Raw genomic sequence first — 14,809 nt, 5'->3', positions numbered from 1 at the left:
ATCAATTCTGCGAACCAATCCTAATGAAAAATCCATGACAACACAGTGCCATTTATATTGAGTGGTCTCCCTATCATATTTGAGAGATATTTCTAGAACGGATCCTATAGTTTAATGGGACTCTGATAATGTTGTACCTGAGTTGTTTTATATTTGAAAGTCATAGTTGATAGTCTATTATTTCAAACATTTTACCAAACCCGTAAAAGGGGATATTTTGTTGTTTTAAAAAAATTAAAAGACTGAAAAACAATAATAGAATTACAGACATGGGCTCTGTCACTCAAGATGGGAGACATGACCATAGCCTTGCCTCCATTTTACAAAAATTGCCGATAGTGTAAACAGAACTATCCACAATAGCGATCAGCAACATTACATTGAACCGTTAAATAATGTCCATCATATAGACACTATCAGCATGGAACTTAGATAAGTCAATTTCAAATCCTAATACACATTCACAGCCGAAACCAAATGGAGACATATTGTTTCCCTTTTCACTATCCCCTTCAACACTCAACTTTGCTAGTTATGAATTACAAACATTAGATTAGAAACCGTATATATTAGAAGCTTGGCCGCTGGATTTTTATATGTGGATTGCACCAGATCTTGAATGTGTGTTACCTTGTGATACTATTTTTCATGAACAAGAGGAGAATACACAGGGTACCACATATTGTGTCGGACATACTCCACAGTCTCCTCCTGCAACATTAAGCAGTGGCAAAATATTATCATGTGAAGGGTGGGACTTATTCCTGTTGCTAAGTTCACATGTTAACACACTCTACACATTCTACAGGTTAACCTCCATTCTGCCAGAATTTCTAATATATCAAAATCTCGAGTAATTGGGAAAAGTTACATACTTTTGACATGTGTGCAAGTTCTCTAGACCCTACTTCGCCATATCCCTCTGCCAGATCTTCTTCAACTGCTGCTCGAAGCACAGCAGCTCCAACCTCTGCGGTAACATCACGTATGCTGCAGTGTGCAAAATAGCGTTAATAAGATAAAACTGTAATTTCAACAACTTAGAATTGGCAATAATTTCAACTACTGAACTATTTAGTTTCTCAACAAACAAACCAAATCAACAAGACTGTTTCTATTATAATATGAAAGTCAGTGAGTAGCACACATCTTTTTAACCAGATCTCAAGCTACCCCAAAACGGACTGCTGCATATCTTAGACGAGAGTGGATCAACACCTATTTTGTTAGATTTATGGTATCAAACTTTGCTTCAAAATTCTAGATAACATTCAGAAAACTACATCTTAATTTCATTAAAAAAACTGCAAACTTCATTTGTTCTACTCATCATAAACGAGATAGGAAATGCAGAGCCAAGTAAAAAAAAATCAAAACATATCAGAGGGAAAAGGGAATATTACCTATTAACTGATGGATATAGAATTCCTTTTAAGATATCTTCCTCATCCATGTATGAAGCAAGGCTGTCAGAATGACAATGTATAATGTTAGTAATTTATATGACAAGATGCATCAAGTGACAACCATCGGGAATGGAAAAATAAAATAAGATTGCAATTTAATCCAATGAAATTTTGATCATATGCGTTGCTTTAAGAAATGCACTGAATGATAACAAGCACTGTAAAACCTATGGTGAGTGCATGGGCCTGACATGTATAGAGTTATCATGTTGATTGTTGACAATTTTAGCAGCAAAATGTACTCTCACAATATAGTGCATGTGTACTTTTTGATAAAATAACCTACTCAAACAATGGATCACGGATCACGATTCACATGGAACAGATTTCAAAAAAATATAGTTAATGGAGAAAAAGTAAAAACATTCAGCAACACATAAAACAAGGATAAACTGCTCAATGACTCATTAACTCGGATGTCATGGCAGCCTATTGAATTCTATTATAATACTCGATAAATTTAAAGATATTGTCAGATTTTATATTGGGCCTAACTCATCCTTACAAAACCGGCTTGTAAGGTGAGGGTTGCCAAAGCTATATAAACACTACACAGGCCATATCTCTTAGCAATGTGGGACTAAATCCACCCCTTTACACCCAACACAATGAAGGTGTTGGAGGCTGCAATGAAGGCAACCCAAATACCGCAATTAGGCAGATGGGGGCGGACCGCAATGAAGGCGGAATATCCAACACACCCCCTCACGCTCAGGCCCAATGGGCCTGAAGCGTGGACGATGCGGGAAGCCCAATAATAGATCAAGGATAGGCTCTGATACCATCTTAAACCCTAGCCGCCTTCATTGCGGTCATAAACCCTAACTGCCTTCATTGCAGGATTAGGATTTGTTACTACTGCCTTTATTGCAGTTTTAGCAAACAGTTGCGAAATCACTGTTCACGTGGTACTGTTCATCTATGACTGTTCACGCGCGTACTGTTCATCCGCGACACTGTTCACGCGTGTGCTGTTCATAGCAGTACTGTGCGTCACTGTTCATTCAAAAAAAAAAACTTGGGTTTTTTTCTATTTTGTTCTCCTTATTAAGACAATCACATGACATCGGTCAATATGTCAAAAAAAGGATTTGTTCCACTCAACCAAGATGAAATAAAGAGGTTGAAATCTTTTCTTAGTGAATTGGAGACACCAACAACGGTTACAACTTCTCTGGCATATTCAGGTATGTTTCCGTTTCCACTTTCTCTTGGTAAGTCTCAATTTTCTGTTGGATTTAATGCTTCGGATAAACCCTATAACCAATATTGGATACTGGATTCTGGAGCCGCTGACCACATGACACCCTTACCCACACAATTTTCCACTTATTCACCTTGCCTCTAAAACTCCTATGGAGGTTCTATCCTCATTTTATCCTGATGTGTCCACCCCTTGTAATCTCATTCCTAGAATATTTGGGTGTAAGTCGTTCGTCCATATCCATAGTGATGGTAGAGGGAAACTTGATCCTAGAGCCTTAAAGTGTGTCTTTATAGGGTATTCTTCCACCCAAAAGGGTTACAAATGTTATCATCCACCGTCTAATAAATTATTTGTCTCTCGAGATGTCACCTTTCATGAACAAGAAAGTTACTTCGCTCAAACTCATCTTCACGGGGAGAACACAAGTAAGGAAGATGAGTCTCTTATACTTCCTGACCTTAATCTCGGACCACAAGTTGAGGCTGAAACTAGAAGTGACAATGTTGAGACTGAAATTGATTCCGAAAAAGATGGAAATGTTGGTGTTGATGTAAGATATGGGAAGAATTTAGTATACACAAGAAAAAAGAATATCATTCCTGAATCTACTCATATCCATGAATCCAATCCAACATTACATGAAGAAACTTTCCTTGACCCTTCAAAATCTAGTGATTCAATTTCCGAATTTTCTCCTGTTCAGGTACCAGAATCTAGTTCAACCTTACAAGAACCCAACCCGATAAAAGATAAAAAACCAAAATCAAGAGAAGTAACACCAATACACTCTAAAGACTCGCATCTCCCAATTGCCCATAGGAAAGAAACTAGAACCTGCACCAACAAGCCACTTTACCCTCTATCCAATTACTTATGCTTTGAACAATTATCAACTACCCATAAAGCCTTCCTCACAAGTCTAAACACTACCACAATACCTACTTCCTTGTCTGAGGCATTGTCTGATAGGAAATGGAAACAAGCCATGGATTTGGAAATGGAGGCACTTGATAAGAACAATACTTGGGAATTGGTCTCTCTACCAAATGGAAAGAAACCTGTAGGGTGCAAATGGGTATACACTGTAAAATACAAGGCTGATGGATCTATTGAGAGGTACAAGGCAAGATTGGTAGCCAAAGGGTTCACTTAGACTTATGGAATAGATTACTCTGAGACATTTGCTCCAGTTGCAAAAATGAATACTGTTAGGGTGATATTATCTTAAGCAGCTAATTACAATTGGAACTTGCAGCAATTTGATGTAAAAAATGCTTTCCTTCATGGAGAACTTGAAGAAGAGATCTACATGGATGTACCGCCCGGATATCGTGAAGATATTGCTGCCAACACCGTGTGTAAGTTAAAAAGGGCTTTATATGGACTAAAGCAATCACCACGAGCTTGGTTTGGAAGATTCACTAAAGTTATGGTTGGTTTGGGCTTCAAACAAAGTCAAGGAGACCATACTTTATTTGTTAAACACTCTAAGTCAGGGGGAGTCACAGTGTTATTGGTGTATGTGGACGACATTATCGTAACAGGCGATGATGAACAGGAGCAGCAAATGTTAAGTCAACACTTAGCCAAGGAATTTGAGATTAAGACCTTGGGAAAATTGAAGTATTTTTTGGGAATAGAAGTGGCTCACTCTAAGAAAGGAATTTTCATATCCCAACAAAAATACATTACCGACCTTTTGCAAGAGACTGGCAAGACAGCATGCAAGCCTGCATGTACACCAATTGATCCAAATATAAAGTTGGGGAATGCAGAAGAAGATGTTGCGGTTAATAAGGAAATGTATCAAAGATTGGTCGGCAAACTAATATATTTATCACATACTAGACCTGATGTTGCTTTTGCTGTAAGCTTGGTCAGCCAATTCATGAACCAACCAAAGGAGATTCATCTACAAGCTGCACTCCGAATTGTTCAATATTTGAAAGGAACTCCAGTAGAGGAATTTTGTTCGAACGAAATGGAAGTGTGGGACTTGAAGCATATACTGATGCTGACTATGCAGGGTCAATTGTGGATAGGAGATCAACTACAGGATATTGCACTTTTTTAGGTGGAAATCTTGTGACTTGGAAGAGTAAAAAACAAAGCGTGGTATCCAGATCTAGTGCTGAAGCAGAGTTCAGGGCAATGGCACAAGGTATATGTGAATTACTATGGCTGAAAAGCATCTTGGAAGACTTGAGGATAAAGAGTGATGAACCAATGAAACTCTATTGTGATAATAAATCTGCTATTAGCATAGCTCATAATCCAGTGCAACATGATAGGACCAAACATATTGAAGTTGACCGACACTTCATCAAAGAAAAATTAGATAGTGGTCTAATTTGCACTCCATATGTCTCTTCCCAAGGCAACCTTGCAGATCTTCTAACTAAGGGGCTGAACGGCAATAACTTTGAAAGAATTGTTTCCAAGTTGGGAATGATAAATATTCATTCACCAGCTTGAGGGGGAGTGTTGTAAATAAATAGTAAATATTCTATTATTAGGAGTAATCTTCTATTAGTAATTTGTATTTGGCCCATGAGCCCATTAGGTTAGAATAGCCTATATAAACACATTAGTGATTGTAAATTATTCATAACTTGAAATATAATAATATATTCAGTTTTCACAGATATTTTGCCAAACCTCCATGAACCTAAGCTCTAATAGCTTTTAAAAAATAAAAATAAACACCATACCGTTCAGCAGCTGCCTGCAACATTCCATCTGTAATAAGATGAGCACCTGATAGAAGTGTTCCCAAACCAATTCTGAAATGTAAAGTTCAAAATAAAAGTTACCCCAATAACTCAATCGTAAGCATATAAAATCCAAAAAAAACATGCCCTACCCGGGGAAAAGGTACATATTGTTTGCTTGATTTACATGGCCTACTTTCCCATCACCTGCACAATTTTCATTGCAAATAAACAATAGCTAATGAAAATCTGAATTATACAAGATTTACCAAAACCAATGAAAGAGGTAATTACCAAAATCTACATTTTCGAAAGGACTTCCACTTGCAAATACTATATGTTCCCCAGCATGATTAAAAGCATCAATAGCAGTGCACTCAGCTGTCCCGTAATACACACAAAATGTAAAAAATAAGCATAAATATTATTATGGAAATGAGAATGCTTAATAAGCTTTGTACAAACAAACCATTCAATGTGGGATTAGACATGGCAAAGATAGCAGGTTTTGTTGAAACAGATTCTCTCATTGCCTTAAGCACCTGAACTGAATCTCAACCGTTAAATTTTAAGAACGAAACTAAGAAAAGTTCACGCAGTAACCAAAGCTGTCAAAGATATCTATTTAATAAATTGTTGCAACTACAGAAGGTAATTACCTCCTCATTGAAAATACCACCAACACCAGACAAACCTAGGAGCACATGTGGCTTAACCTTCTTAACCTAAAGATCAATAGGTTCAACTAGTAAAGGATCAACATAAGTATGCAATAATATTTAAAATTAGCATCACTAAATAGGAGTTTAGTTCTTTTATATCAAAATGATTCTTTTCAATATCATAAGAGTATATAGCCTTGGCCCAAATAGAATTTTCCTTTATGAATCTTATAACATTTACCACTTCAATTATACTAGCACCCTCAGTAAGCCCATCTATGTCTCTTGGATTTTTAGCAAACGGTGCAGCAGCTGGATCTAGATTGTTCCTTTCTGTTGTGACTAGACCCTGCATACGAATATGGCGTTGTTATTAGTCAGAAAACAACAGTCAAACATGAAATAGCAGCATCCATAAATTGATTGCACACAATACAGTTACTTATTTCTTTTATATGCAAACAACATTAGGAATTAAAACAAATAAATCAAGAAAAAGATTGACATGAAAAAAAATTAAAAAAATTGTTTGTATTACACAAAGGTCAGTCAATCACAATCGAATTAGACATTTTGTTATGTATATGAAAGTCAACACAATATGATTATCAAGCTTTGCAACTTAAATGGACTGAAAATGGTAGTAAAGATTGTGAGTGAAAGCATACATTTTTATCGATCAGAAAGAATTGACTTTTGGCAGCTGATTCACTGCACCCAGAAATTCTTTCAACTGCCTGGATGGCCATTTTCAGAACCCCTAGCCCTGCACTAAAATCCAGGCCAAATAAGAAATGTTGAAGCAAAAAGTAGCAATAATGAGGCACTTGATAAAACAACAATAAAACAAAAGAAAATTAACACTCAATATCTTTTGTAAGTACCTCCCAGCTCCAACCACAACTATCTTTTGGTTCACAAAATCAGACAATGGTCGACCTTGAGATCTTACACTTCCCAATAATCCAGCAAGTGCAACACCAGCAGTTCCCTATAGGGCACAGTAACATTGATGTTTCAGTAGCAACTTCAATAACACAGCATTGGAAACACCTTAAAGATATTCTACATTAACAATACTTAATGTCACTTTCTCACCTGTATATCATCATTAAACATGCAAAACCTTTTCTTATATCGTTCTAGGGTTTCAAAAGCCCACTTCATTTGGAAATCTTCAAACTGATAAAATTGGCACAATAATTTAGCTACAACATTTAATAATTGATGAAATCTAAAATGATGGAATATATATATATATATACACACATTCAAATCACCAGAGAAAAAGAAAACAAAAAACCTGCACAATAGCCTTGGGCCATCGAGCATGAACTGCTTCCATGAATTCATCAACAATTGACAGATACTCTTCACCTTCCAGTCTTGGTTGTCGAAGTCCTAAATCTATCACATGAAAACAACACCAGAAAATCCAATGCCTATCAGGATAAGATAATTTAGCGGCTAGATGTCATGGTAGTCTTTGCATTTTCAGAATGTAATTACATGTCAAGGATAAACTAGATGAAATCAAGCAAGAAGATTCAAGATACAGAAGTAATTAAAATCTATTTCACAATTCTAAATATGGTCAATATTTTATTTGAATTCATTCATGTTTTAATTTTTTCCCGCTAATACCTTCACTTTTATTTGCATGAAGTAAATGAATATATAAAGACTTGTTATTAATAATTAGGAACGGTTTCTCAAAAGATCAAGAATGACAATAATCAGTCTGAAACTTCTAAAATACCATTTGTACAGTAGTCAGATATACCCAACCTACAGTAATCGTTTTTTAACATGGTGTCACGGTCATAGTAGTCAAAGGCAAACAACTGACGAGCATGACAGATTCCATTTTTGCAGGCATAAATTCTTATCCCTTACTGACTGAGCCAAGGAGCGCTAGAAGGGGCTCTGACTCGCAAAGCTCAAAGCTAAAAAATTATATATAGAAAATTTGTTATCATTGAACTTAGTAATAGTCTAATTATTTGGTTCGGTTTTTATGCTGAAGGTAGAAACAGTTTAATTGAACAAGTGACTTTGGTAATTTCTTCTCTAGTTGACACGCCCAACATAAATCTTTTTGTTTCATCCCTGCTCCCCAATAAACTAAACTATGAGACATAGAACAGCTATAAATAAGCAAACAAAATATCTAAAAGAATAGTTTTACTCACAAAGGCGATCTCCAAGTAGCTTTTGATTGTTGGTGCCAACATCTAGCATGACTGGAAGTATCTGCAATATTTGAAAATACAACATAGGTTGAGCTAACAGGATTTATTACTACTTTTACCAAGTGGTAGTTAAACCAAAGGAACCTAATTGACATATTATTCCACGTGACTGATCTTGAGAGAAAAAGATCATGAAAACACAGCCAACTCGTATATAAATGCCACATAACTACACATGACAACGATAGATGGCCAGTATCCTAACACAGGTAACGATCCTACCCATAAGGCCCCTGGCAATATGCTTAAGCTGGCGCTCGCCAGAAGTATGCTAGAAATTAGAAAACAAAAAAAAAATACAGACAGAGATTGAGACCGCAAAATAGGTACAGAAAAGAAGCATACTCTTTGTGGGTTGATACCAGCAGCAGCAACATACACATCAAGCTTTCCGATGGGTATTCCTATTCCTTGAACTCCAAGATCACCCAATCCAAGAATTCGACTTCCATCTGTCAAGACAATCATGTCTACCTGTAAAAGAGCAATAAGATGTTGAAACAAAGCCTAATGTACGAATAAATGTAAGACGGTCTATTTTCACTTAATGAACCGAGTGATGAGAAAGCACCCACAATTAGAGTATGAGATCTAACTCTAAGTCATCGAAAAAATCTATACAAACTAAAAAGTGGGTATCAACTTTATGCATGGAACATATTTTGAAAGTATAAAAGAATCTCCCTTTCAGAAGGCAATAGTAAGTTGAGGATTGCCTCTACTTTATAAACACTTATTCAGGCCATCTCGCAACCGATGTGTGACTTCTTAACTCGCGCCCAGCACTATTGGGCTTGGTATGCGGATATAAACGGTGGGCGGCCCAATAGCGGATATAAACGTTGGGCGGCCCGATAGCGGAAACCTGATAACAGGTGGCCCAACGGATCGTGGAGAGGCTATGATACCATCTTAAAGTTGAGTTGAGTATTGGGCCTAACTCATCCTTACAAAACCGGTTTGTAAGGTGAGGATTGCCTCTACTTTATAAACACTTATTCAGGTCATCTCACAAGTGACGTGGGACTTCTTTAAGACACCCCCTCGCGCTCAGCACTGTTGGGCTTGTTGCACGGATATAAATGGTGGAGGGCCCGATCAGAAACCTGATTGCAGGCGGCCCGACGAAGTGGCCCAATGCTCAATTCTAAGAGATTTCTTTTACTGAACTACTTAATAAGAGACTATTGCAAAACCAGGTCAATTGATTTTCTGTTTATTACTCAAAGAGCGCAAATTTACAATATTTAGCATAAGGATTAGAAAATTCAAGTTTTCATAATATTGAACAGTATGCTATAGGGATTAGATAGCAAGAATGAAAGGTGAAGAGTTATTTCGAATTTAAACAATGAAATTAAGAAGAAAATTATATTATATCACTGGAACTAATGCAATACCTCATGAGCTGGCCAGTTATAGATCATTGACATCATCTCTCCTTTGTCTTTGGCACTAAAATACATTCCACGTGGCCGTCTAAATAACCCTGAATAATTTTGACACACTAATCCAACTGTAGGAGTATATATTATTGGAGCAAACTCTTTAATATTATCAATAAGAACCTGAAGAAAATAAGAATCAGACACAAAAAATCAGTTATGCTATTAAATCACCAAGCAAATCGAGTTCAAAATAACCAAAAAAGAATATGTAAACTTCGTCATCAAACTCACTCTGTAGTACAAAGTTTCATTCCTGTCATGCAGTCTATTTAAGATTCTCCATTTCGCTAGGGAAACAACTTTTTCTGGTTGTCCATGAGTATTCTTCTCCAAAGATCGGAATGAATCCACTGAAAATAATAAAATAAAATTATAATATATTGCTATCAAATATTGGTGAAGAATAAAATTACAAATGCCTTCGACGTGAGTTGGACCCAAAAAGCTCTCTTAAGACGAGAGTTGTCCTCCACTTATAATTACTATGAAGGTCATCTCATTGTCTATGTGGGACTCTCAAACACCCTTTTTGGGTCCCAAACTGAACATATGGAGCTTGAAGTTTGCAAGATTTGACGTGTGGACGGCCCAACAAATTTAAGATGACTCTAATTCTATCTTAGAATTTTGATTTAACATAACTCAACATAAAAAAAGCTAACTCTTTGGATGAATGTTACCCTACTTACTACCACTATTCAAACAATATCACTACCTAATGTGAAACTCAACAAAATGAATAAAAAGCATGAAACCAGACACATTATTATATCAGAAGTATAGACCTCAAACTTACTAAAGCGATCATATTGCTGCTCGAATGATATAACACGAGGAGGAAGAAGCCCCCGAAGCCCCAATCTATCCCTTTCAGTCAAAGGAAACCCAGTATCCTGCATTCCAAGAATTAAATACCAAAAAATTAAAACAAATACCGATTTCAGGAATCCTGAAGAACAAACTTAAAGACAGGTTTTCATGACTAATTGATATCATCCACCATATTACACAAAACAAACGGCCACGAAAAGCAGCATTCAGTATTCAGTTACTTACACATACTCAGCAGCACTCAACCAAATTCTAAACACATGCCATAGAAAACATCAACAACAACAACAACAACAAAGAAAGTAAGCAGCGTCAAATAAAGGTTTGTTTAGATCGACTTATTTGAGCTTATCTACTGACATTAGTTTTGTGAGATTGTTTGGAGGAACTTATGAAAATAGCTTATTATAATTTTCATAAACTTTTTTCAGTTTATTTTCACAAGTTCTCCAATATAGCTTATCAAAACAGCTTATTACATATACAAAAACAATTTAAATTTATTTTATCTTTCGCTATAGAAATAACTTATGTAAGCTTATACATAAGTCTTATCGTGATAAGCACTTGTTTAAAAATTCAAGATACGATACGGCCAAGATACTATATAAACATAACTAAAAATAGTTTTCCTTGCGTCAAAATAAATAAATAAACTAAATAGTTTTCCATATCACATGTCGTGTCGGTGTCACTCAGCCGTATCATATATGTGCTATTCAGCCTTATCCAACCATATTGGCCCATATTTTAAATACAAATTTAATTGCCGGACACTTCCACTTACTTATCTTATCGTATAAGTGTCAGATGCGTGCGCTCTACTCCAAGCTTCTAGTTAGCTAAAAAAAAGGGACTCCCTAAGTGGGGCACATGGGTTTGTGAAGAGAGGAGTGCTAGCAACACACTCCAATGACAAACACACTTTAACACACTCTATTTTATTGGTTAAAATTTATATGGATCCCATAAAAGTTATATGGGTCCACATTTTTTATGGGACCCATGTGAATTTCAACCAATAAAAGAGAGTGTGTTGGAGTGTGTTTGTTAAAGAGTGTGTTGCTAGCATTATTCTTGTGAAGATGTGTTGGTTGATCCGGAGACATGGCCACTACTGTCCTACGGTCCTGTCAGATTGCATAGCACATGCTAATAGCTGCGATGCCTGCCAGAGGTATATACTCAGCGCACGCCGCTTCCGAGTTATACCCGATTATCAACCCTTCAGCTAATGGAAAGCGCACGGGATCTACGAGCTAAGAGATTTTTCCACCTCAAGCCGTCAGACACACGTATAGTTTGCCAACTTTGGAGTATTCGGGCTTCATAGTATCCAAACAGATAATTCGCTTTTCCCCCTATTATTCATCCATGATATTTAGAAATAAAAAATATCAATTAACAAGCATTGAATGTTTCCATAGCAAGAGTAAAATGTTTCTGTGGCAATAATGAACATCAATTAACAAGTGTAAAATGTTTCCATAGCAATAATAACAACAAATTCAAAGTAATCTACACTATAATTAAACTGATTCATTCAAACAGTGACTTATATTCTCACTCATCAAATCAAATCACAGAAACTAAACAATAATATACTTTTCTTTTCTGCTAAATTAAGCTGAATTTGTAGAAATTGTTATAGTGAGAGAGAGAGAGAGAGAGAGAGAGAGAGAGAGAGACCTTGTTGAACCAGGGATCGTGGAGGATATCAGCACCGCGTTTGTGAACAATGCAAGGACCGGGAATCGCGGTGGAGAATCGACGCGATCGGAGGAGTTTGGAAGCTGAAACGACGCGTGCGAATTTCCACATTCTTTCTTTCTTTCTTTCGCTTCTTCGTCCAAGGAAAGTCGAAATTGAACTCAACGCTGACTTATTAACTAATAATTAATTACCCAGTCGAATCTATAAGCTGAATTATAATTAATTACCCAATCGAATCTACTATAAGCTAAGCTGAATTATTGTTCTCAGTAATTTCTCAAGTGTGTGTGTGTGGCTACTACTATGCTAAATGCTGTGTTTGTTTTCTACAGAGAACAACATTTTCAAGCGGTAACCGTAAAAAAATAATAATAATACTAATAATTTTCAGGCGGTAATTTGAGTCCAAAAAATCAAGCGGTAATATTTTAAACTTTTTTCTACTAGTAGGTAGTAGCCGGTAATTTTAGTTTGAGAGGATTAAGTAATTTTGTTTTTAATCATACTATTAATGGTAATGTCTAGTTTGAATTCGAGTGTATCTCGTTACCTATTCAATTGTACAATTGTTTGGGTAAAATATGTTCGTACGAATGTTTGTTTCACTTGTTCATAACGTTTAGAATGGACTATATTAGTTAACATTGTAATTGAAATTAAAGTTAATTAAACTATGTCTTTAATTAGGTTTCTTTGTGACTCTCGTATGTTTTGACGGCCTTGTCGCAGTTGAGAGTTCTTTGTTGATTTTTAGGCGGTCATTGGAGGTTTGTTGTTTTCATTACTTTTGGCGTCATTTCTTGTAGATGGTGAATGGTTTCATGATCTTTGACGGCATTTCATGTGAAGGGTGGCACCTTTTGACAACAACTGAGTGATTGATTGACTTCGTGATCTTTAATGGCATCTCCTGCGAAGAGTGGTGCCTTCTAACAACATAGAAATTATGATTTACTTTATAAAAGTATCCTTCATTAACTATTGGAAAACATAAATTAAAATAATTGGGGAAAAAGTAATAAATAGTAACGGGCATAATAGAAAACATTAATTTATTGATTTTGTAAAATAACATAAATTGAGATGAGCATAATTTGCTGACATAATTTGAGAGTTGGGAGTAGTACATTTAATATTGATTACATAAATTATGTCTGAGTGAGAGTTAGCATAGTAGTACCATTAGGCTTGTCTAACATACCTAATATCAAATCCAAATACATTACACTTTTTTTAGATTGTTTGGAACAAAGTATAAGTATAAGGGTGCGTTTGATTCGTAAAACAGCAAGAACTGAACTGAACAGCACAGGACAAAACAAGATAATACAGGACATGACAAAACTGTACCGGAGAGATATAAGGCGATAATATTTTTATATATTATTAAATAGGTATTTTCATATTTTTTATAGTTGTACTGTGGATAAAAAGTTATACTGTAGTTTAGTGAGGGACAAAAAATTTTGTCCTGTCCATTGTTACCTAATTTGTCCAGTCCCATAATCAGTTTCAAATCAAACAAAGTATAACAAAAGTTGTCCAGTCCAATCCCCTGTTTTTTAACAGATCAAACGCACCCTAAAGGCATACTCAGGAAACTAGCAAAACGATGTTCTTATTTTTCATCAATGTTTAATTCAATCCAACTCCATTTTCACTATTAACCCAAAAACGATAAATTATCGACTAAAAATCCAAACCAATTATAGTTGAAATTTGTTCACAAGTACATCAATTTATCGCAAAAATAGCAACACGTACACAAAACTTGATATGTAACTCTTCTAATTCACCGTTTGAAACAAGTCATCAACTCAAGTCAATGGTTTTTTTTTTTAAGTCAAAACTTGAAAAATTGTTGAAGAATTGCAATAGAGATGGTGAGCTTCTTGTTTCCCACAATAAAATCAACCATTTATCAACCTGTTCAAAAATAAATTGTATGAGTCGCAAGTATACATTGTTGGAAAGTTGCATAACATACTAAAGAAACGCAAACAAAAATGTCATTATAAATCTTATGCAAAAATTGTAGAAAACATATTAGTTCATGAAAAACAGATAATAGACATATTTAAAAGTTTATGCTCAACATACAAACTAAAGAAAAGTAAACATAAAGGAAACCTAACATAAAAAAAGCAATAATGAAGTAAAGTTTCCCATTCAGTGACAGTGACAGTTCTCATCCTAATTCAAGAAACTTAACGGCCCATTAATCTTCTTCCTCTAATAAAAGAACTTATCCCACTTCAAGAACCTTTCATTTTTTTTCCTTCCCTCCACTCTAGTTCACCAGAACCCATGACAGAAAGTGGTCCCGCAACCATCTCACGGTGGAAACCACTCCAGCACTACAACCTTCTTATGTGAAATTTCCATCATTGATTCATCTACTACTTAACATAGCAACAAAAATAAAAACAAAGATAAAAGGAAAGATAGAAAGCAGAAACTTGGTGAAAAAGTGATGACAAAAAGAAAGATAGAAAGTCGAAACTGGATGAACCCATCTG

The 14,809-nt window shown here is 35.6% G+C and overlaps 1 protein-coding gene across 2 annotated transcripts; it reads right to left on the bottom strand.

Moving 5' to 3' along the window:
- Positions 1–261: 261 nt before the first annotated feature.
- Positions 262–12,686, bottom strand: LOC123894345 (NAD-dependent malic enzyme 59 kDa isoform, mitochondrial). 2 transcript variants are annotated; one of them, XM_045944315.1, is made up of 20 exons: positions 12,267–12,596; positions 10,543–10,639; positions 9,978–10,096; positions 9,699–9,866; positions 8,644–8,772; positions 8,239–8,299; positions 7,350–7,453; positions 7,145–7,228; positions 6,931–7,037; positions 6,715–6,817; positions 6,288–6,395; positions 6,044–6,109; positions 5,854–5,926; positions 5,679–5,765; positions 5,537–5,591; positions 5,385–5,456; positions 1,404–1,466; positions 876–990; positions 631–711; positions 262–528 (listed from the first exon to the last, which is right to left on the bottom strand). In XM_045944315.1, exons 1-19 carry the CDS (start codon positions 12,396–12,398, stop codon positions 640–642), a joined length of 1,815 nt encoding a protein of 604 aa, XP_045800271.1. In that variant the 5' UTR covers positions 12,399–12,596; the 3' UTR covers positions 262–528; positions 631–639. The 2 variants fall into 2 exon arrangements, with proteins under 2 accessions (XP_045800271.1, XP_045800272.1); XM_045944316.1 differs by having other exon boundaries at positions 262–711; positions 12,267–12,686.
- Between the last annotated feature and the right edge of the window lie 2,123 nt (positions 12,687–14,809).

This window comes from Trifolium pratense, linkage group LG7, assembly GCF_020283565.1.
Source record: "Trifolium pratense cultivar HEN17-A07 linkage group LG7, ARS_RC_1.1, whole genome shotgun sequence".
NCBI classification, from domain to species: domain Eukaryota; kingdom Viridiplantae; phylum Streptophyta; class Magnoliopsida; order Fabales; family Fabaceae; genus Trifolium; species Trifolium pratense.
The sequence above is the reverse complement of the archived record's forward strand: the minus strand, read 5'-3'. Positions and strand labels throughout refer to the sequence as shown.

Coding starts and splice junctions, on each gene's coding strand:
- LOC123894345 (XM_045944316.1), bottom strand. CDS start 12,398: ATGTGGAAATTCGCACGCGTCGTTTCAGCTTCCAAACTCCTCCGATCG. Junction 9,867..9,977: donor ATGAAACTTTGTACTACAGA/GTGAGTTTGATG, acceptor TATTTTCTTCAG/GTTCTTATTGATAATATTAA. Junction 1,467..5,384: donor TTGCAGGCAGCTGCTGAACG/GTATGGTGTTTA, acceptor TCATTCTGACAG/CCTTGCTTCATACATGGATG.